The sequence below is a fragment of the Rana temporaria genome, chromosome 1 (genome assembly GCF_905171775.1).
Source record: "Rana temporaria chromosome 1, aRanTem1.1, whole genome shotgun sequence".
Taxonomy (NCBI): domain Eukaryota; kingdom Metazoa; phylum Chordata; class Amphibia; order Anura; family Ranidae; genus Rana; species Rana temporaria.
The window spans coordinates 356,611,058-356,635,340 of record NC_053489.1 but is presented as its reverse complement, the minus strand read 5'-3'; the positions used below and the strand labels follow the sequence as shown (position 1 = coordinate 356,635,340).

The window sequence follows — 24,283 nt, the reverse complement described above, 5'->3', positions numbered from 1 at the left end:
TTGGAGCCTCCGCTCACTGTGCCCCCAATGCAGCCTCCGCTCACTCTGCCCCCAATGCAGCCTCCGCTCACTGTGCCCCCAATGCAGCCTCCGCTCGCTGTGCCCCCAATGCAGCCTCCGCTCGCTGTGCCCCCAATGCAGCCTCCGCTCACTGTGCCCCCAATGCAGCCTCAGCTCACTGTGCCCCCAGTGCAGCCTCAGCTCACTGTGCCCCCAGTGCAGCCTCAGCTCACCTGTACAAGAGGATGATTACCAGGAAGCGAGCAAGTGAAAAGCCGCGGGATTACAGAGCGGATAACCCGCTGTTACTAAAAAAGTTGAGCATCTTCACACAATAAAAGGTGTGAATAATTCACTTGAATTATCCAATCGTGCCGAAGAAATAAGTAAGCAGGAATGTGCTTTTCACATCATTGGAAAACAGAAGTAATTATTCACACAACTGATTTCGTAAAGATTCTCAACTCCTTTAGTAAATCTGCCTCTAGTTTTAGTGAATACCATTTTAAAGTGACCCTGTCCCAAAAATAAATGACAGGAAAAAAAACGTACCTCCAAATTAGCGATTCAATCCTGCTACGTGTGCCACCATAAATGTTGATCTCCTGTGTACCACACACCTCTAGATGGTTATTGTGTCCTGTAATGTGGTAGAGATCCATGGGAGGAACTACAGAGTGCAACAGAGGACACAAGGGATCAACATTCCTGGAAGTGTCGGAATTCTGCACACAGGGTGATTTCTTTTTTATTGGAGCAGTGCTTGGTAACAGGAACTGTGGGAAAGGTAAGTATTCCCATTCTACTTTGGAGGCATGCCTCTTACTCTGACATTTACACATTTAAATCCTCAGTTAAAACGTTTTAAAATAAAGTGATGATTAACACTACCTGTAACTTCATAAAGCAGTAAAAAAATAATTATGTAGGTAATTGTAAGCTTTATGGCACGTTGGAAAGTAAATGCTCTATTGTGAAATACATAAGTGAACAAAACGTGGTTTCTAAGAATACTTGACAGATTTGTTATAATAAGCAGTTGTTTAACCTGCTCAGATAGCGTTGCAGCCCAGGAGTGCTGTGAGATGTCCAGGCTCCTCCCTCTGCTCGCCATGTTTTTTTTTCATCCTTTATAACACCTTCTCCCTCCCTCCTGGGCTGTCAATTTTCAGTAGCAAACCAAAGGTCTCCTGGAGCTTTCCAAAATCTACCTCAGGTAAGCCCTAGAAGCTCATTAAATGTACTTGTATCTTAAAAAGCATTAAACATACTTAAGTCTAATATCCATATTCAAAATGAAAATGTCTTTCTTTAAACAATGTATATATTTTTTTAAAGTAGTTGTAGATTTTTGTACTATGTTAGCCACCCATCAATGGAGGATGTCTATCGTTTAAATGATACTGTTTATTGTTTAACAAGCAGGATTAAACCCAAAGGAAAACATTTATTACAGGTAATTGCAGCTTACTAATTCCTAGATGTGATGGCTGCATTCGTTTCCATTTTTAGGCTTTCTTTCTTCTATGTATATCTGGTGATCCAGCCAGCAAGTCTGCTGTTTATTAACCACTTTAGCCCTGGAAGAATTTACCCCCTTTCTTTCTTTTACCCTTAAAAATCTCGACAGGCGACGTTTAAAAAATTCTATAGGTTGCATTTTTACAGAGTAGGCCTAGGGCTAGAATTATTGCTCTCGCTCTAACAATCGCGGCGATACCTCACATGTGTGGTTTGAACACCGTTTTCATATGCGGGCGCTACTCGCGTTTGCGTTCGCTTCTGCACGCAAGCTCGTCGGGACGGGGCGCTTTAAAACATTTTTTTTTTGTTTTCTTATTTATTTTTATTGATTTTATATTTTTTTACACTGAAAAAAATAAAATAAAAAAATGTATCACTTTTATTCCTATTACAAGGAATGTAAACATCCCTTGTAATAGAAAAAAGCATGACAGGTCCTCTTAAATATGAGATCTGGTGTCAAAAAGACCTGAGATCTCATATTTAGACTTCAATGCACGGCCGTGTGACGTTGCACCCAAACAAAATTGACGTCCTTTTTTTCCCACAAATAGAGCTTTCGTTTGGTGGTATTTGATCACCTCTGCGGTTTTTATTTTTTGCTCTATAAACAAAAGAAGAGCGACAATTTTGAAAAAAAGCTATATTTTAAACTTTTTGCTATAAATATCCCCCAAACATTTATAAAAAAATATGGGCGAACATCCAGTTTGCGAGGCCCGCGGGCACTGTCACAGAGAGTGCGCTTGCCGCACGGCTTCTTAAATGGGACTTACCTGTACGCCCATTTGCCCACCGCTGCCATTCTGCCAACGTATATCGGCGAGCATGGGTCGGCAAGTGGTTAACAGAAAGGCTCTCTTGCAGTTACTGGGATGAGACAGACCATTTATCAATGGCAGGGGTGCTTAAAATGATCAGCTTTTAGTTATTTATACAAAAGCTTTTTGTTTTTTTTTACTATAAAGTATTAGCTGGGGTTCAGCTTCAATTTGTTACTGTGTTAAAAACTGCTAGTACTTCACTCCCCCCCCCCCCCCAGACTAAGATTTCCGCTGTCCAAATCTGCCCCCAGTGTCTGCCCCCAGGGGCCCCCAGGGGGCCCTAAGCGGCTTGCATAGTGAGCCTATAGGGCGGATCGGCCCTGACTACAATTTCAATCATGCCTAGTCATGTCTGTGAATGTCAGAGTTTTACAATGCCTCATGGGACGTGTAGTTCCGCAACAGCTGGAGGGCCGTAGTTTGGAGATCCCTGAGTGGTGTCTGTATAGTACAGGAGGTGTGTTGCTGGCCAGATCACCAAAGGAAAACAGAGAGAAAAAAATCCTGAAAAAGAATAGTAATGCAGCCACTATATTTAATCATTGGTAAGCTGTAATATATTATGGGCCAGATCCAGAGAGAATTGGATCCGCGCAGCGTATCAGAGATACGCTACGCCGCCGTACCTTACCTGGCGGAATTTCGAATCCTCAACGATTTTGTGCCGTAAGTTACGGCGGCGTAGTGTATTTCTGGCGGCGGAATTCAAATCGGCGATCAGGGGGTGGGTTTCATTTAAATGAAGCGCGTCCCCGCGCCGAATGAACTGCGAATGCGTCGTCCAGAAATTTCCCGCCGTGCTTTGTGCGAAATGACGTCGCAACTACGTCATTTTTTTAACTTAGACGTGAGTTACGTCCATCCCTATTCACGGACGACTTACGCAAAAAAAAAAAAATCAAATTTCGACGCGGGAACGACGGCCATACTTAACATGGCAAGTCTATCTATACGCCGCAAAATACCAGCTTTAACTATACGCCGGAAAAAGTCGACTACAGACGACATTAGAAAATGCGACGGCCGCGCGTACGTTCGTGGATCGTCGTAAATCGCTAATTTGCATACCCGACACGGAAAACGACGCAAACTCCACCCAGAGGGCACCGAAGTATTGCATCTAAGATCCGAAGGCGTACGAAGCCGTACGCCTGTCGGATCTTACCCAAATGCCGTTGTATCTTGGTTTGAGGATTCAAACTAAAGATACGTCGCGGGAAATTTGAAAGTACGCCGGCGTATTAGTAGATACGCCGGCGTACTTGCTCTGTGAATCTGGCCCTATATTTTTAGTTTTGGGTTTAATACTGCAAGCTTTCAGGACCACTTAGGTGCCATCCTCAGGCTTTATACAATTTCCTGAAGCAGAAACAGTCTTTTCATGTTAGTGTTCTATTAGACTGTATTGCTCCTGGATGGACACATTCACATTTTTAATGTGCGCTATCTTTTCTGTTTATTATGCTTAGGTCTAATGGAAAGTCATATCCCGTACGAGCACAGCAAGCTGACATTCTCTCTCTGGGATTATGGTGTCTTTGCAGCAATGCTGTTTGGATCCACAAGCATTGGACTGTTCTATGCTCTGTCCCGTAGAGGGCAACAAACCTCTGATGACTTTTTCACTGGAGGCAGGAGTATGTCAGCTGTCCCAGTAGGTTTATCGCTTGCTGCTAGCTTTATGTCTGCAGTGCAAGTGCTTGGAGTTCCAGCCGAAACCTATCGATATGGTGCCAAGTTCCTGCAGATGTGCCTTGGCCAGATTTTAAGCAGCCTAATTACAGCCTACCTCTTTATGCCAGTGTTCTACAGACTTGGGATCACCAGCATCTACCAAGTATGGAGTTTACAGTTTCATTGCCTCGTTATGTCTTGTTATAAAATGTTTCATATTTATTGGGCCAGATTCAGAAAGACTTACGACGGGCGTATCAGTAGATACACCGTCGTAAATCCTAATCTGAGCCCGCGCAAATTTAAGCGTATGCTCATAATGAGATACGCTTAAATGTTGCTAAGATACGACCGGCGTAAGGCACTTACACCGTCGTATCTTAGATGCATATTTACGCTGGCTGCTAGGTGGCGTTCTCGTTGTTAAATATGCAAATGAGCAAATACGCACAAACGTACACCAGGCCGGCGTATCTGTTTACGTCGTTTGCGTAAGACTTACGCCCGGCGTAACGTTACCCCTGCTATAGTGAGGCGCAGCCAATGTTAAGTATGGACGTCGGGACAGACGTAATTTACGTTGTTTGCGTAAGTTGATTCACAATTGAGCTGGGCGTAAGATACGCTCACGTCGCTTTCATTGACAATTAGCGACGTGATTTGGACCATGCGCACTGGGATTCAGTCTCGGCCGGCGAATGTGCAGTTCGTTCGGCGTGGGGATGTGCTTGATTTAAATGATACACTCCCCCTACCCACCGAATTTGAATGTGATTTACGCTACGCCGCCTCAACTTTACAAGCAAGTGCTTTGTGAATAAAGCACTTGCCTGAAAAACTTGCGGCGGCGTAACGTAAATGACATACGTTATGCCAATATAAAAATCCGCTCTCCTACCTGAATCTGGCCCATTGTTTCTAACCTTTCGTTTTACAATTGTTTTTCATTATTTTTAAGCTACTAATTTGTTATCTTTCCCTTCATAACACTGCATAATCATTGTCTAATTTTTACACGCAGTATTTGGCGATGAGGTTTTCAAGAAGTGTTCAGCTCTGTGGCACTATCCAGTTCCTTGTGGGCACTGTAAGTACTCACTTATCGTTTGATCTATTACCTTGGCCAAGTAGATATGAAGTCCTAATGTTGTCTGTCTTTCACCCCTCAGACGTTATACACTGGAATTGTGATCTATGCCCCTGCACTAATTCTTAACCAAGGTTAGTATTTTGCTAGTACTTCAACTTAAAGGGGTTGTGAAGGTAGGTTTTTTATTTTTTTAAATAAGTTCCTTTATGCTAGTGCAGAGGTGTCCAACCTTTTGAAGAACGAGGGCCACTTAAGCAACTTGGTTACCGGTCACGGGCCACAATAAGCGAAGCAGGCAGATGGCAGGTCCATGTCCAATCTGAATATGCAGAGCAGACAGGGACACAGCCCACTCTACTCTATTGGTCCTCCGATCTGCCCAAATCTTTGGCTCAATAGGAGGTGAACAGAGGGTCCGATTGGGTTGGACTAACCATGTCAAAAGGGGCCTAAAGCTGCTTTCATACTATAGAACTGCTTTCTATAGAGCATTTGGTATCACTCCGCCTTTGACAGGAGTTGGCACTATACACGAAGCATTAGCTTATGCTAAGGTGACCAGATTTTTAAAATGAAATCGCTATTACTTTTACTAGTAATAGCGGCAATCAGCGAATCTCTGCCCATCGCCGCCGCCCGCCTCACAGCCTGTCAAGTCTTACCCTCCGGGCCCCGGCTACTACTGGGTGGGGAGTGGAGGAAGATCACTCCGCCAGGGAAGGCAAGGAGATAAACAGGCGGGCGGCTGTCCGGTACTTGAGCCAAGGCAGAAGAACATGCGAGCGGAGATGAATGGGCATGCAACCAAAACTGAAGAAATATTCCCTCCGCTCCGACCAGCACATGATCATCAGAAAGGGGAACAGATAATGAAAACAAATACACCCCCCTATGCTAGTAGGAGCGGCTGAGCGGGAGTGTGTAATTCTGTTTTTTTTTTTTTATTAATTCTGCACTGACTGTTCTTGAAATTTCCCCAGCCCCTGTTCAAATCCAATCTGGGGACAAAACTGGGGACAGAATTGGTCCGGGGACAGTGTCCTCAATCCGGAGACTGTCCCCTGAAACCGGGGATGTCTGATCACCCTAGCTTATGCCAACCTGCCCATCCCAGAGCAGAAGGTCGCGGGCCACATCAGAGGGCTCCGTGGGCCACATTGTTGGTTCACTTACCTTTTCCTTCGATTTCCCTTCTAAATGTTTTTTTTCTTTGTATGAATTTCTCACTTCCTGTTTCTCCTCAGTAAGCTTGCCCCCATCATCCGAGCCATTCTGGCTGGGGGTTAGTCAGCCAGAACAGCATACTGAGGAGGAACAGGAAGTGAGAAATTCAGACAAAGAAAACAAAGAAAAAAAACATTTAGAAGGGAAATCGAAGGAAAAGGTAAGTGAACCAACAATGCACTAGCTTAAAGGGACCTATTTAGAAAATAAAAAATGAACCTTTACAACCCCTTTAATACAGACAGCTAGGGCTGCATATAGTTTTAACATTCAAATTCTTTTTTCTGTTAGTAACCGGGCTGGATATTTGGGCAGCTCTGATTTCAACTGGAGCAATATGTACCTTGTATACATCACTAGTAAGTTAAAACAATTTGATCTCAGACTCTTTACCTTATGCTGGCACAGAGACATATTTTTTTGAAGCAGTGATACTTCTTTCAATTTGGACGGAAGTGCTAATTGCTTGGAAGCAGGTAGTATTATGCATTTGTAAACTGAAATTGCGTAATCATTATTTGCTCATATATTATGAATGAGAAATTAATACTTTGAATCAATAACATACATATTAAATTGGTCTGTAATTGGTTTTAACCCAATTTTGAAACCTTGCTAGCTGTTTCATTCAGTCTAAATTGTGAAAAACAGTAATAAAAAGAAAAAGTAGTCTGTGTTTCTCTACAAAAATGTTAAAGGATAGAAACCAGTAGCAACAAATAAGAAGCATTGCTCAGGGAAAACGCTTATCTACGTTTTAGGTTGCTTTCTTGGTTAAAAAATTCAAAACAGCCAAAGTTCTTTTGCATTTTTAAATAACAGTGATATGAAATTAAACAATGAAAAATACAAAATAAATAAAACAAAATGACAAAGATTATAATTATAAAGGAAATCATCCTGTAAAATATACTGTAGATCCTGGATGTTTACACAGAAAGAGAGAGTTTGCCGTTCCTGTTGTTATCAAGCCCCTTTGATAGATCCACAGTCAGTCTGCTTTTTCTGCGATTTTGTTGTACTTACATTCGATTTTGAGCAAAATGATTTCAGGGAGGTCTGATCGAGAGGATGGGATATAGTGGATAAGGTAGGTGAGCGAGGTAACCATGGCACCACCGGCAATAGTATAGTTAAAAAGTCATGCTCATGGATGAACATTTATTTTGCTGTGTGCATCACTGCACCAATTTATTCTGCCATGAGGGCTGGTGTGTAGTAAAAACATGGATCTAGGAAGCCTATGTTGTTCAGTCGTTTAGTCGTGTCCGACTCTTTCGTGACCTCATGGACCATAGCGCATTAGGCTTTTCTGTCCTCCACTGTCTCCCAGAGCTTGCTTATTTTCATGTTCATTGTTTTGATGATTCCATCTATCCATCTTGTTTTCTGTCATCCTCTTCTCCTTTTTCCTTCCATGTTTCCCAGCATCAGGGTCTTTTCCGAGTCCTCTCTTTGCATTAGGTGGCCAAAGTAATCGAGTTTCAGCTTTAGGATCTGTCCTTCCAGTGAATATTCAGGGTTCATTTCCTTCAAGATTGACTGGTTTGATCTTCTTGCCATCCAAGGGACTTTCAAGAGTCTTCTCCAACACCATAGTTCAAAAGCCTCAATTCTTTGGCGTTTAGCCTTCCTTATGGTCCAACTTTCACAGCCATAGGTTACTACTGGGAATACCATAGCTTTGACTATACGGCACTTTGTCGGTAGGGTGATGTCTCTGCTTTTTATAATGTTGTCTAGGTTTGCCATTGTTTTCCTCCCAAGAAGCAAGTGTCTCTAACCTTCATGGCTACAGTCACTGTCTGCTGTGATCTTGGGGCCAGATTCACATAGAACTGCGGCGGCGTAACGTATCGTAGATACGTTACACCGCCGCAAGTTTTCATCGCAAGGGCCTGCTTCACAAAGCACTTGCGATGAAAACTACGCTGGCAGCCTCCGGTGCAAGGCGGGCCAATTCAAATGGGCGTGTGCCATTTAAATTAGGCGCGCTCCCGTGCCGGACCTACTGTGCATGCTCAGTTTCGCAATTCCCGTCGTGCTTTGCGCGCCGTGACGTCATTTTTTCGGACGGCGACGCGCGTAGCGTACTTCCGTATTCCCAAACGTGTTACGCAAACTACGTTGAATTTTAAATTTCGACGCGGGAACGACGGCCATACTTTAACCTCCCTGGCGGTATGATTCTTTCCGAAAAAACATGCTGAAAGCGGTACCATTATTTGCAAGGAAATTTGGCGTTTTATATTGTAGGTCTGTAATTTTTAGAAATAACTCACTTAAATCTGACCAAACAAGCTTCTAATAGGCATCCCGGGTATGACATTTTTTTAAAAACAAAATTATAAATTATAATATAATAAATAATTATAAATAATTATAACAAATAATAATATAATTATAATAAAAATTATTCAATAATGTAATCAAATTAAAATCACTGAAATTTGCTCAGTTGCAGAATTGTTGCTGTCATTATTTTTTTTTTTTTATGACGAATTTCCCCACAAATCGCTATCGCACAATTCTGCAAGTGATTATAATTTATTATCGCTGTTTTTTAGCTGATCTAAAACTATTTTTGACATAAAGGGACACTTTTGGTTGCTATGGACAATCTACAGTTTGCTGGGAGAAAGAAACGTTTTTATTATATAAAATGACATGCATGACACTGGGCAGACCACTAGGGACAGGGGGTGTGTGTTTTTTTTACATACAGTACTGTAATCTATAAGATTACAGTATACTGTATGTAAGGTGTTTGTTTACGTTTTTGAATTTGGCGCCGTTCTCCGTCCCCGTGCGTCGTAACGTCGCAGGGAACGGAGATCGGCGTCACACGGAGGCACTATGTGAATCGAGCGAGGTCCCGCTCGCTTACACAGCGCGGTGGCATCGCTGGATCCAGGGACAAGGTAAGTAAAAAGTGCCTGTGGATCTAGCGAGGCAAGCCCGAGACTGACTCGGGGTTTCCGATCGTAGCAGGAAAATCTAACCCCGAGTCAGTCTCGGGAAGACCGCCAGGCAGGTTAAACAGCAATACAATTGCTGAGTGAAGTTAGGGCAGGTCAAACGACGACTAACTTTGCGACGGGAAACTAGACTAGCAGTGACGTAGCGAACGCGAAAATCCATAGGGAATCGCCGTAACTCCTAATTTGCATACCCGACGCTGGTTTACGACGCGAACTCCCCCCAGCGGTGGCCGCGGTACTGCATCCTAAGATCCGACAGTGTAAAACAATTACACCTGTCGGATCTTATGGATATCTATGCGTAACTGATTCTATGAATCAGTCACATAGATAGAAACAGAGATACGACGGCGCATCAGGAGATACGCCGTTGTATCTCTTTGGTGAATCTGGCCCTTGGAGCCTAGGAAGATCAAATCTGTCACTGTTTCCATTTCTTCTCTGTCTATTTGCCAAGGAGTGATGGGACTGGTTCCCATGATTTTAGTTTTCCTAATGTTCAATTTCAGGCCAGCTTTTGCGCTCTTTCACCTTCATTAAGAGGCTCTTTAGTTCTTCTTCGCTTTCTGCCACTAGTGTAGTATCGTCTGCATATCTCAGGTTGATATTTCTCCCTGCGATCTTAATTCCGGCTTGTTGATTCGTCGATCCTGGCATTTCCAATGATGTATTCTGCATATAAGTTAAATAAGTATGAAGCATATGCCTCCACTCAATTTGGAGAACGTCTGTAAGGTCTTAATCGAGGCAGTGAGTGTGAGTGAGGAATTTGAGGAATTTTCTATGTATCTATGGAGGATACTCATCATTAGGATGATATTGCTGCCGAAACAGGAAAAATAGGCTTTGCTTCAGCGGAAGAGGTCTGTGCATATAAAGGAGGCAAAAAGTTGGCCTTAAACATCTGACTAAGAAAGAGGATGATCTCAACCCCCAAGTACATAATAGCCATGCCTTTTGTTTTTACATGGGGAGGATTTTTAATGCCTGATTTCTTTCATTAGAATTATAATCCATATTTCCTTCATTAGAATTGGCAAGAAATTGTCAGAGTGTGTATTAAACAGTCAATCATAATTTGTGACTGGAAGAGTGGCGAGGAATGTTTGGGTTGCACCAGATATGATGCAGTAAGGGTTCTAAGATAAAGATGCATACTAAAAGACCTAGGGGGCAACCTTGTCAGGTACCATTTTGTAACATAAAATAGTCAGAAAGAGCCTTATGCAAACAGCTGAAGTTTGATGAGATTAAATTGCCTTAATCCAACACAGAACATTTGGAGCCAAGACCAATGTGCTTCCACATGCATCGATAGATATTAATAGGACCAGCATCTTGAACAATGAAGCTCCATGGATTATATTCAAAAGAGGAGTGGTATTATTTTTGGCTTCCCTAGTGGGGACAGAGCCAATTTGGTCAAGATCTATTAGAGTGAAAAAGTGCTGTAGGAGGCGAAGGCATAAGATTTTAGTATTTTTATTTAATCATTATTGTTTAAAGAGATCTGTAGATCTGTAATAGTCCCACTTCAATATGTCTGATTATACGTGTGAAATCAGTATAGTGTAGAGCAGTGGTCTCCAAACTGCAGCCCTGTGACCATATGTGTCCCTTTACTTGCATTTAACCGGCCCTTGGGGCACTATTCCTTCCACTGATCCAAGATGCTATTATGCTATCTGGCACCATTTCTTCCACTTCAACAATGAGGGACAATTTCTCCCACTGTCACCAATAAGGGTGCACTATTCCTACCTATGATACCAACGATGGGGCATTATTTCTCCCTCTAATACCAAATGTGGCGATGTTTATGCCCATTGATGCCAGGAAAACCTCCACTCACACTGGCCACAGTCCGGCCCTCCTAAAGCCTGAAGAACAATAAACTGGCCCTTTGTTTAGAAAGTTTGGAGACCCCCTGATGTCAGGCCCGTCGCTACAGGACAGGCAAAACAAACAATTGCCTGGGGCCCCCAACTTCTCCTTCCCAGGATGTAGCCAAGCTCCTCTTCCTTCTACCTGGAGTCCTGTCAGTCCGGCCGGGTACCGGGCGTGGTACAGGAGATTCAGTTTCCTGTTCCCGGCCAGACTGACAGGAAGTGCACTATCTGATAGGGGACTGGGGAAGAGGCAGGGGGAAGAGGAGCTCGGCCACGCTACAGCGGCAGCCTACAGGGAAGAAGGGGAGGTAAGAATAGGAAAAAAATTTAGTGTAGCGCTAACGTAGGCTTTGCATGCGGGGGGTGCTTGGGGCCCCCCCATTTTGCTTGGGGCCCCCAAATTCCTTCAAACGGCCCTGTCTGATGTAGAGCAAGAAAAGGGAGTCTTATTTTCATTATAGATGCTGTATAGATTTCTGAACTACCGTATTTATCGCGGTATAACGCGCTCCCGCGTATACCGCGCACCCCTAATGTTGCCCCCGAAATTCATGTAAAAAAAAAGTTATATGATTTTATTACTTACAGTTTTGGTGTCTTCCCAGCGTCCATCGTCCAGTCCAGCGTCCGTCTGCGGCCTCGATGGTGTCCTCCCGGCTTCTCCAGCACGCGCCTCACGTCGAGTCCCTGCTTCCTGCGCTCAGTTCAAACGCCTTCGCCGACATATACCGAGTGCAGTACACTCGGGTACATTCGGCAAGGCTCGGCGTCGCTCGCGCTCACGCTCTGTGACGTTTATGCGTGAGCACGAGCAAAGCCGAGCCTGGCCGAATGTACCCGAGTGTACTGCACTCGGTATATGTCGGCGCAGGATTTCAAACTGAGCGCGGGAAGCGGCTATGGGCGTATATTGCGCACCCACGATTTTCCCCTTATTTTAAGGGGAAAATAGTGCGTGATATACGCCGATAAATACGGTATATTGTCCCAATGTAGGAAAAGCTTTAGTCAAGCAATGGAATTTGTGTGTTTATTGATCTTCCAGAAATAGGGCAAAAGTAACAATATAAAAAATTTCACTGAGAAAAGAAAAGAAAAGATTGGATTCTTAAACAGAACCTTGGCTGTATAAAAGGAATACACAGATACAGGGATCCAGTAACAAGGATTAGAGCTCTACATGGAAACGGCATGAGCACAATGAATACTGCCAATGCTGTCTAGCGTAAGAAGGAAGACACCAATCAGGGTCAGACGTCCTCTGCATATGCTCTGGGAAGCATTCAAGTGTGGACTCGCACATATAAAGTGTTCTAGAAAGAGGTCTGCTAAAGAGCAGTGTAGCCGTAGTTTTTGAGCTGGAACCTGTGCCTGTGCTGTACAATAAGTTCATGATCAGCTAAATACAGTAGATGTTTGTTGAACTTTACATAACATCCCCAAAAAAACATTTTTAGTGCATTACACCTTTGCCATTTATTTTTTATGTTCCTTCTAGGGTGGTATGAAAGCTGTGATCTGGACAGATGTGTTTCAGGTGCTGGTTATGATTGCGGGATTCTTTGCAATAGCTATTCGCGGTACCTTGCTAGTGGGCGGAGCTACTGAAGTAATGAATATTGCAAGAAACTATTCCAGGATTAATTTTGGGGAGTAAGTATACATTGCAAGCATGAATGTAAATAAATAAATACTGCTGCACTAGATAACTGTGTTAAGAAAAACGAAATATGAAATATAGCATTAAAATCAGTCAAAAATGCACATACAACATGGATTCCTTAATAACATGTTGCTACATTCATAAAAATCTGACTATTTTATATGATACAAGCCAGTGGCAGCCTGTTTATTAGGGGCACCCGAGCGCCGCCCTCTCTACCCACGGCCGTCACCTCCATGCTCTATCCATGGCTATTTTGACAGGACACCGCCACCCCCTATTCATGCGTCTGGCTCCTTTCAGGACGCCCGGTGCGTGAAATACAGCGGTGGGAGTGTTTTTTTTAAAGCACCTGATTAGAGCCAGAGGCTCTAATAGGCTTCAAAATAGGGTGGGCTTGTGGCGCAGAGCATTGCGCCCAGAGCCCACTCAGGTGTTACAACAGGAAATTAATATTTGCTATTGAAACACTGATCCTCAATCTGGCCAATCAAAGGCAGGTCTGAGACCCGTTTTCTGACTGGCCGAAAAGAGAATAGTCCAAATTGTCCGCCGAGGCGGAGAGAGAAAACGGAAGCTGCCACAATGCCATAGGAAAACAGGGGAAGGGAAAGCCGTTGCCGCCGAGCAAGGGAAGCCGCCGTTGAAGCCCAGGAGAAGCGCTGCTCACCATAGATGGGGTAAGTGCATCAGACCCACCCGATCGACCAAGGGGTTGTTAATGTTTGCCGCCCCCCCAAAAAACATTTTTTTGCCGCCACTGATACAAGCACTGGTTGGCACAGTGCTATTCTTCAAAATAATTTTTTTAAATGCCACTAAAAGTCATGCTTTCACACTTCTAGATTTCACCTGCTAGGACCAGCTAAGACTTACTTGGATATAAATAAAAAACCCTCAAAACATAAAATTCTTATCATTCATCTTCCTTTAACACATGATCACAACACAACTCCCAGTCTTGTTTGTTGTGAAGTGCCAAAACCTGTTAAACTCTAAAAAAGAACGTCACTGAAAAATATATTTTCTCTGAGGTAAGTAATTGGGTTTCTGTTAAAGTTGATGGTAAACAATGAGTACAATTATTGTAGTAAAGCAGACATAAAGTAAAAAAAAAAATACTTTAGGCCTGCTAGTCCACTTTGAGACTGCCATTAACAAATGGTCTATATTCAAGAGCAAAGGCTGTGGTTCCATTCCAATTGAGACCTGAGCGGGTCACAGAGTAAAATGGGTAAAATGTAATTGTACCAGCCCCTGGGCAAACACCCCCTTGATTTGATTTCTTCTGCTAGATATTTAAACAATTGCCAGAAAGTAAGGCACAAAAAAGTCAAATTCAAGTCAATACTAATTAAGTATATAGCCTCAGGCAAACTGGACATTAAAATAACGTTTTAAAAACGGCAGTAGCTTTGCAGTGAGTTTTGCAACTTTTTAAAACTTTTTTCAATGTTTTTGCAATAGCGTTTTTTTTGCGTATATTAGCGTTTTTCCGCATTATCGTTTTTCAACGTTTATCAGCGTTAGGGAGTTTTTACAGCTGAGAAACGTCTCTCAAAACCCATTAGTTTTGTTTTGGTTTTTACTGCTCAAAAACGCCACTGCCCAAAACTGCTGGTAACATGATGGAGAGTTTAATGACTGTAGAAAAAACGTCTACAGCCAAAAACAGCTGCTGTAAAAACATCAAAAAACACCCAGTGTTCATGAGGCCTTATTCTATCAGTGGAATAAGTTAACTCTCTATTTCAGCTTTGACCCAGATCCTCGAAGACGCTATACTTTCTGGACCTTTATATGTGGAAGCACATTCCTGTGGCTGTCAATGTATGGAGTTCATCAAGCACAAGTTCAGCGCTACATATCCTGTAAGACGGAGATTCAAGCAAAACTGTGAGTTTGTATTTCCTGTTTTCTTGCTTGTACTATTTCTTGTCATAATTGGGTCTATAATTTCATGAGCATAACACTACCATTTATGCTGGTGCATGCACACTGAACCTTCCTACTCCATGTTGTGATCCTTCATAAAACAGTCATAAACCAGACTGGGATTTTATTTTTTTCTTTATTGCTCTTTAATTGGAGGATACAGGCTCTAGAGACAATTGGGTTATAATGCTGGCAACAAAAGTATTTAGACACTGGCAAGCAAAAAACAAAAACATGACTAGCCAGGTATAACCCCTCCCATTCCCAGCTTGCTCATGTTTATCCTAGGAGAATATATTTTCTGTACTGAGAAAAGTTTAACCATTTTTACTATCTTTTTTTTATATACAACAATCAAGACTTCTCTACACATAGCTTGAGCTGGCCTCTGATTCAGCCATCCAAATCAGTGTACCCTCAGCAATAGATTTGAAGGTCATACCCAGACTCAACTAGACTGGACAGTTTTAGAGCCTGCCAGGGAGGACATTGTTCTTTCATCTCTCTGTCTAGCTCCAGTTCATCTGAAGGTAATCTCCTTCCATTATCTAGATGTAGTTTGTTCTGTGTGTGCCTACCTTGCACCTAATGCTTCCATTAGAAGGACTGACTCACTTGTAGCACCCTTGTGTGTGCTACTAGTGTTAGTGTGTTAGTGCAGGCAAATTTATGTTATGACTCATGGTAAATTTGTCTGAAATTGGGTCAGTTATTACTGCAGGTCAGGCTGGATGACTCACAGAGGCAGGTCTTGCCCCCCCCCCCCAAATCTGGAAGTTTGTAGAAACTTCTAGAAGTTAGTAGGCACAAGTGAATGATCTGCACACTTAGGGGAACTTGGCCAATCTCCAGGCAGATTGCTCTGACAGGGTGGCCATGCCAGCAGGGGAGTCGGGTGGAAGATGGAGTGCAAAGGAGCCTGTTGGTGGCCTAGGCGGGACCCCTGGGTCTGGGGGGGGGCTCTGCCTCCAAGCTGGGATTCGGCTGGGAAGATCCTTACAGCATTACAATTTTAAAGGAATCTTGCCTGAGGAATAGCAGGGAACAAAGAGGACACAGTGAGAACTCAGCGTGACAAGGGATTCACAAAGGGGGAGATTGCTACATGTAGCAAGCCATTCAGGAGGACAGCACTGTGCTTAACCCTTCCTATCCCTTGCCCTGGGAGATCCGGTGGTCTGGTAGTTTCTGCAGGCAGTAGAGCTGGGAGCAGTTTCTACAGAAGAGTTGGAGATACTCCTGAATGCAGCTTACAACACACTGTGCTATTTTTTAAAAGGGACTGAGAGTTCCTAGCCCTTAAGTAGCTTTGGCTTTTGATCACCAAAGACTGTTGGAGGCCAGGATGGAGAACAGTACAGGATCTTTGTACATAGGGAGGAGGTTGTCCCCATCTATCATTTCAGTCAAGTTAGGCATTCCATAACCCCTAATAAAACAACAAAAACAAGCTCAAAAACGGTTTATTGTGTCTGGATGCAAGTCTGTGCAGGAGTAGGGGAGCCATTAATCAGAAGCACATGCAGGGGTAGTGCTACACACATTCATCATCAGGTATCATTTGATGTCAGTTTTGGTGTAAACTCTCTCAAGCCCCGTACACATGGCCGAGGAACTCGACGTGCCAAACACATCGAGTTCCTCGGCGTGTTCAGTCCTGGAGCCGCCGAGGAGCTCGGCAGGCCGAGTTCTCCCATAGAACAACGAGGAAATAGAGAACATGTTCTCTATTTCCTCAAAAGATGAGGGATGGACAGCCGCACTCCAAACCAAACAGGTTGTCTTTATTCAAATCAACAGCAAGAACACAGCAGATCACAGCAAGGAACAGGAGAATACCGACGTTTCGCACTGGCTTCAGTGCTTATTCATGAAGCACTTTGCCTTAGTGCATTGCCTGCACCCTTGGAGTCCTATATTTTTGAAACGACCCTACAATAGACCTACCTTGAGCGGTGATCTTCTCTTTCCTTCTCTATTTCCTCGCCGAGGTCCTCGTCGGCTTCCTCGGCCGAAAGTGTACACACGGCTGGGTTTCTCGGCAGAATTCAGCTCTGAACCGAGTTTCTGGCTGAATTCTGCCGAGAAACTCGGTCGTGTGTACGGGGCCTCTGGCAGCTCTTTGAACTGCAACCATCCCACAGTTCTGTTGTAACATGTGGGCCTGTTAGGCCGCGTACACACGGTCGGACAAAACCGATGAGAATTGACCGAGGTTCAGTTTCATCGGTCCAAACCGACCGTGTGTATAGCCCATCGGTCTGTTGTCCTTCGGTCCAAAATTTTAAAACATGCTTTAAAATCGAACCGATGGACCGCTGCCCGATCGGTCCGAACCGATGGTTAGTACAGAAAGCATCGGTTCAAAACTTGCGCATGCTCAGAATCAAGTCGACGCATGCTTGGAAGCATTGAACTTTGTTTTATTCAGCACGTCGTGTGTTTGACCCGATCGGTTTTTGGAACGATGGTCACATCAGACCATCAGGCCACTTCAGCGGTGAACCGATGGAAATGGCCCGTCGGACCATTCTCATCGGTTTGGAACGACCGTGTGTACGCGGCCCATCCCTCCTTTAGACTGCTTTTGGATGTCCTCATTGTCTCTGAATCCTATGTCCTACAATGATCAGAAAAGAAACCTGTATTTTAGTACTTACAATAAAACCCTTATCTTGGAGTTCATTGATGGATGCAGGTTCCACTGCACTGAGTTTATGATCTACTCACAATACTGCTGTTCTACAAAATTGAGGCATGAATAAAGTAGTGAGCGAATGTCCAGTACATGAAGAAAGGTTTTCAAATGCTTTATTTCAGGCCCAACATAGCCAACATCAACATGCAGTAGGAAGGAAAGGTTGATGAAGCGATAGAGAACTTGCGGTATCAGGCCTGGATATAGAAAGAGCAATCCTGCACTCAGCAGCACAATAATAGTAGTCACCGATCGTCGCAACTCTAGCCAGAGTGGGTGAAGTGCCCCCGGACAGACTTCTGCGACAAACCTGGCAGGCGAAGTGTCACTTTGAGTTGCTGGGAGGAACAGGCCTCTGCCACAGACCTGGCTCTAGGGCCTCTGCCACAGGCCTATTACTTGAATGAGCTAAACGGACGAATTGAGCGGATCCTCCCAGTAGATTGAAAGTAGGTCACCGGATGACAGCAAGAGTACCTGTCAGCATTCCAGTCACCAGATCCCTGATGGTTCGTTAAGCTCTGTTGGACAACCTGCCTCCGGGTTCTCCTCAAGCTGACCCCCCCAATCGAGCGGCACCCAGCCTGGGATCTTCTCAGTAATGTGGGGGACCCAGTAAGTGGGGCCCCTCTCTGCAATTTGGAGCTCTGCGTAGCATGCGACCCTGGCCTGGAAGGCCATCGCCGGGGTCCGTTGAATGCGCGCACCCTAAAGGTGGATGCCGCACCTGGAACCCGCGGGAAGAACCAAAAAAGATGGCGTCTGCCACAGATATACCCCTCCCCAGCATGCCCCGCGAGGGAAAAACTCCTCTCATTGGCTGCTGGGGAAAAGTGGCTCTGCCAGAACCCCTCTAGTGCCACCTGTCGCCCAGGGGTGGAAACAACACCCCTGAAGCGCAGACTGACCTACAGGACAGTTCTGGAATGACAGCAGCCCATAATTTAACAAATTGTGAATGGGAGCAAATAACTCTCCAATTCCCAAATAATTTTAGCGTAGCGCCCATACTGAAAGTAAGGGGGCGCTACACAAGACAAAAGAGAAAAGCTACACAGATTCTAGCATACTGGCATAAATCTTAGTTTGGCTTTAAAACTAATATTTGCCTGTCACCAATATTTTCATAGATGCGGAAGAACATTTAGTCCTATTCTACCAGCTTAAAATCTTCATTTTTTTTTATTAAATTCTGCCATAACATTGTCAACTGGAGCTCAGTTCAAACATAAGCCTGCAGTGTAAAACCACATATTTTCACAGTATTCTCAAGAGGGGAGCCACTAGGTCTCAGATCGAACAAAGCTAGAAATGTATTTTATTACATACATAGGTACATAGTAGGTGAGGTTGAAAAAAAGACACAAGTCAATCAAGTCCAACCTATGTGTGTGATTATTTGTCAGTATTACATTGTATATCCCTGTATGTTGCAGTCGTTCAGGTGCTTATCTAATAGTTTTTTGAAACTATCAATGCTCCCCGCTGAAACCACCTCCTGTGGAAGGGAATTCCACATCCTTGCTGCTCTTACAATAAAGAATTTTAGTGAGTGGCCATGTGTCTTATTAAACTCCCTTCCGCAAAAAAAGTTTTATCCCTATTGCGGGGTCATCAGTATGGTATTTGTAAATTGAAATCATAGCCCCTCTCAAGCGTCTCTTCTCCAGAGAGAATAAGTTTAGTGCTTGCAACCTTTCTTCATAACTAATATCCTCCAGACCCTTTATTCGTTTTGTTGCCCTTCTTTGTACCCGCTCTATTTCCAGTACATCCTTCCTGAGGACTGGTGCCCAGAACTAGACAACATACTCCAGGTGCGGCCGGACCAGATTCTTGTAGAGCGGGAGAATTATTGCTTTATCCCTGGAGTTATTCCATTTTTAATGCATTCGAATATTATGTTTGCTTTGTTAGCAGCAGCTTGGCATTGTATGTCATTGCTGAGCCTATCATCTACTAGGACACCCAGGACCTTTTCCATCCTAGATTCCCCCAGATCTTCACCCTAGTGAGTAGATTGCATTCATATTTTTGCCACTCAAATGCATTATTTTAATTTTTTTTACATTAAACCTCATTTGCCATGTAGTTTCCCACCCCATTAATTTGTTCAGATCTTCTTGCAAGGTTTCCACATCCTGAGGAGAAGTTATTGGCCTGCTTAGCTTTGTATCGTCCGCAAATACAGAGATTGAACTGTTTTCCCCATCCTCCAGGTCGTTTATGAACAAATTAAACAGGATTGGTCCCACACTGATCATTCCGATCCGAGTACTCCCCATTTATCACCACCCTCTGAACTCGCCCTTGTAGCCAGTTTTCAATCAGTGGGTGCTTCTTTCTGAAACAGAAATAAAAGCTATACCGTAATGTGTTTTACATCCCATGAAGCACTAGCTGGCACAATTGTGGATAGTGTATATGTCTTTGTCTGCAAAAAGTAGGCTTCAGCAGTAAATGCTTCATCATAATCAGAAGCATAGCACATACTCGGTTTACAACATAACCTGCCTGGATAGGTGGTTGGTTCCTTAACCGCTGGGTCGAGTATTCCCATTTTTGCCACTCATGCAAGGCTCAAGGCCACGGAGTGGTGCAATCTAGGATTACTGTGTTCCTTAGATACAACCGATCATAGATTGGGGTAACATGTGATCAATGTGACCAATCACAGAGATCACACATGGAGACACAGGATGTAATACTGCAGCCTGTGAAGTCTCTCCTGTCACAGTGATTGGTTGTGAGAGGAGAGAGAGTGTGTAGTACAGTGCTAGAAGTAAAAAATAAAGAATAATAAAAACAATATGTCACCAGTCACTGTCGCTAAAGCATTGCAGTGCCACTATGGTGGCATTTTACTTCTCTGGTTAGCAGGGGCGGACTGACCATTGGGGCTCTCGGGCACTGCCCGAGGGCCCCATGCCACTAGGGGGCCCCATCAGGTTTGCCAGGCTCAGTAAAACCAGGGACAGTATATAAAAATCTGTGTTTTTTTTACATCTGTCCCTGATATGTCCGAAACAGACATGTTTTTGATGTGAAAAACCCGAGATTTTAGCTGCCCTGCCTCTGCACTGCCTCCTGGCTTGGTGCCCATCTGTAAGCCCAGGAGCCCCATATTCTTCTATTGCCCGGGGGCCCCATGAGTTGTCAGTCCGCCCCTGCTGGTTAGTGATTAGAGACACAATGGGGGTTATTTTCAAAAGGCAAATCCACTTTGCACTACAAGTGCACTGCAAGTGCACTTGAAAGCGCACTTGGAAGTGCAGTCGCTGTAAATCTGAGGGGTAGATCTGAAATGAGGAAAAGTTCTGCTGACTTTATCATCCAATCATGTGCAAGCAAAAATGTTGTTGTTTTTTTTCCTTGCATGTCCAACTAGGATCTACAGAGACTGCACTTCCAAGTGCACTTGCAGTGCACTTGTAGTGCAAAGTGGCTTTTCCTTTAGTAAATCACCCTCAGTATGTCATTACAGTATACAGTGTCTCTGATTATTGTCCAGAGCAGTACAGTGTCACCATAGTGCTCTGGTGACAATGTTTTTTTTTTAAAGTTTGAATCAACCTTTAGAGAACATTAAACACTGTTAACCCCCTAAGCGCCGGACTTGCAACTGAGTGCATTGTGTGTGGTTGAAGGACAGTTACGGTATGGCCTCATTCACTTCAAAATGGCATGCTTAGCAGATGGTTGTGCAAGTATAATTCCTGCAGTGGCATGTGTACCCCCACACTGCTACCTTCCCAGCTAAAGGGGGAGTGGTTGAGGGGCAGGAAAATGCAGTATGTGATATCTCCATACTGGGGAGGAGTAGTAGAACATGTTTTGGGGTGAAATTCTAAGTATGTCTATGCTATGTGTAAGGCCCCGTACACACGACCGAACATGTCTGCTGAAACTGGTCCGCGGACCAGTTTCAGCAGACATGTTCGGTCGTGTGTACGGCCGACCGGACAGGTTTCCAGCGGACATTTGTCCAGCCGACCGTTTTCCGGCGGACAAATGTTTCTTAGCATGCTAAGAAACATGTCCGCTGGCAGCCTGTCCGTCGGACATGTTCGGTCGTCTGTACAGACTCACCGTACATGTCCAATCGGCTGCCATCCCTCGCATGCGTCAAAGTGATTCGACGCATGCGTGGAAGCATTGAACTTCCAGGGCCGCGCACGTCGCCACGTCATCGGCGCGGCCACGTCACCGCGTATCGTGTATGCGTGGATTTCTGTCTGATGGTGTGTACAACCATCAGACAGAAATCTCCGGGCGGACATGTCCGCTGAAAACGGTCCGGCAGACCGTTTTCAGCGGACAGTCCGTCCGTCTGTACGAGGCCTTAGAAATATTTTATTAATTGACAACTTTGTGTTAGAAAAACAAATACATTTTCATTTTCTTTCCACATTTTCCAAAATGACAAAAAAATTAATTTCCACACCAGGGTGCCCCTGCCAAGGGGCAACGTGAATGAAATCCACCCAGCCTCCTGGATAGCTGCCACTGGGTGGTTATATAGCAATTTAACCCATGAGGTAAAGACAGGGCCAAAGCCAAATCTGGAAAGGACATCCCAAAGAAAGGGCCACTCGCTCTGTCAAAGGCCGCGTCTAAAGACAGCAGAGCTCTGCTACCGTACCTATGTTATCAGCCCTAGCCTGTATGTTGTGAAACAACCTATGCAGGTTGACAGCTATGGACATTTGGGGCATAAAGCCAGATACTCGCAAAGATAGCTTCCTTTGCTAAGATTTTGATGTCACTTTGGAGTAGGGGGATTGGCCTATAAGACCCCGGATCAGTCGGGGCCTTGCCCGGTTTCAACAATAGTATGGTATTAGCTTTTGTCAAAGAATATGGTAACGTATCAAGTTGCTTGGCAGTATTCAGCACTTTTAACAGGAATGGCAATATCTTCTCTCAATACTGTTTGTATAACTCCACCCATAGACCATCATCTCCTGATGCATTGCAGTTAGGGATTGTGGCAGTTGCCTGCTGTAGCTCCTCCAATTTAATTGGGGAGTCAAGCATTCTCTGGTTTTGGATGGACAGTTCTGGTAAGTTCCTTAATTATTGAATCCTGAGTAGTGGCTAACATACCATTCCCAGTCCGCAAGGCACCTATAGTGCCTCCAAAGTACAGCACTCTTGCAATCCTGGCCAATAACCTCCCTGTTTGTTCTCCCTCATAGAATGTAAGCTTAGAGAAAAATTGCTTCCTATCGAATAAGGATACCAGACAGTCCAGTGCACCCTGAGCAGACAGTCAGGACCAGGGCTCAAGTCCTGCGGGAACGCGTGGGAACGTAGTTCCTGCACTTTTTTCACAGCAGGAACGCAGTTCCCTTTGCAGGACTAGAGTAGCCGAGAGCAGCCGAGCCGCCCGAGCAAATCCTTCACTAAGCGGCGATGCCCAGCTTGAGTCACTGTCAGGGGCAGGCGAACCTTAATAATGCTTTATGTTACTGGCCGCTTCCTGTATATGGATTCATCAGGTAGTGTGCGGGTATTCCGTCACTTCCTCGATGCCGCAATGTCTCCTGGGAGCTTTTGTCATTGTTCCCAGGAGACATTGCGGATGTCTGCTGCGAATTATCGCAGGATTTAGAAAGAACTTGCGGTTTAGTAATTATGCATATGAGCGTATCCATTTTTTATTTTTTTTTGGTGGGGGAGTGGATCTTGGGTGGAAGTTCCCACACTTTTTTCCCCAGGACTTGACCCCTGGTCAGGACCCCCTAGTAGAATCCATAGTATTATCTATATGTGCTGCAATTGGAATTAATGTTGCTTGAGCTCAACTCTCAAACTTTGCGTTATATCAGCGTGATTCTTATGGGCTGCAAGAAAATAAGCAAAAGATTGGTGTATGGTGACATGTGAAGGAAAGAGGTTAAGCCAAAAGGCATTAAGCTTCCATGGGGCACGCAGTAAGGTAATACTGACAAAAAACACAAACTCCTGCGCACAAGTGGGATCCTTGATGATTGGTCAAATGTCTACATACAGTTCTCCTTAGATGTCAAAAAAACCCGTAGTAACAGAGGCCTTGCTGCCCTTCATGGATGGGGGAATCCTGATAGAAGACAAAAAGGGAGAAAGAAAGGCGCACCAGCCTCGTGTACTACCGTTTGGCAAATTTTAATGGAAAAATAAAATGATGAAAACTACTCACAAACAAAGAATGATAAAAGGCTTGTCGAACGATAATTGAAATACCCCTCAAACCACACTCCAGAATGTAGGGGGGGGTGGCGAGGTGCGTTGCTGCTGGCTGACGCCCTGCCCAGGGCTTCCTCAGAGCCCTGGGCAGGGCTCTGAGGAAGAGGTCTCTGTCACCTCGAAACGCGTCAGCCAGCAGCAACGCACCTCGCCACCCCCCCCTACATTCTGGAGTGTGGTTTGAGGGGTATTTCAATTATCGTTCGACAAGCCTTTTATCATTCTTTGTTTGTGAGTAGTTTTCATCATTTTATTTTTCCATTAAAATTTGCCAAACGGTAGTACACGAGGCTGGTGCGCCTTTCTTTCTCCCTTTTTGTCTTCACGCAGTAAGGTAGTTGAGGTCTTACTTCCAGGTGGATCACCAGGGACAGTGGTCCGATAATCCTCTTAGGAGGTATCTAATGTCTGTAAGGTAGGGCAATACAGAAGGGGCACCCAGACATAGGTCGATTCGAGATAAAGACATATGGGGTTTGGAAAATCATGAAAATTGTTTCTCTTGAGGGTGCTTAGAATGCCAGAAGTCAATCCAGTTCACCTCTTGTATGAA

At 44.3% G+C, this 24,283-nt stretch overlaps 1 protein-coding gene across 1 annotated transcript in view; it reads left to right on the top strand.

The window, feature by feature from the left end:
- The first annotated feature begins 1,053 nt into the window (after positions 1 to 1,053).
- Positions 1,054 to 24,283, top strand: part of SLC5A5 (solute carrier family 5 member 5) — an 88,368-nt gene continuing 65,138 nt past the window's right edge. The window contains exons 1-7 of the mRNA XM_040321395.1: positions 1,054 to 1,216; positions 3,818 to 4,185; positions 5,044 to 5,109; positions 5,192 to 5,243; positions 6,628 to 6,695; positions 12,705 to 12,859; positions 14,625 to 14,765. Of these exons, the coding sequence (XP_040177329.1) occupies positions 3,823 to 4,185; positions 5,044 to 5,109; positions 5,192 to 5,243; positions 6,628 to 6,695; positions 12,705 to 12,859; positions 14,625 to 14,765 (845 nt within the window). The 5' untranslated portion in view covers positions 1,054 to 1,216; positions 3,818 to 3,822. The remainder of the gene's footprint in view (positions 1,217 to 3,817; positions 4,186 to 5,043; positions 5,110 to 5,191; positions 5,244 to 6,627; positions 6,696 to 12,704; positions 12,860 to 14,624; positions 14,766 to 24,283) is intronic.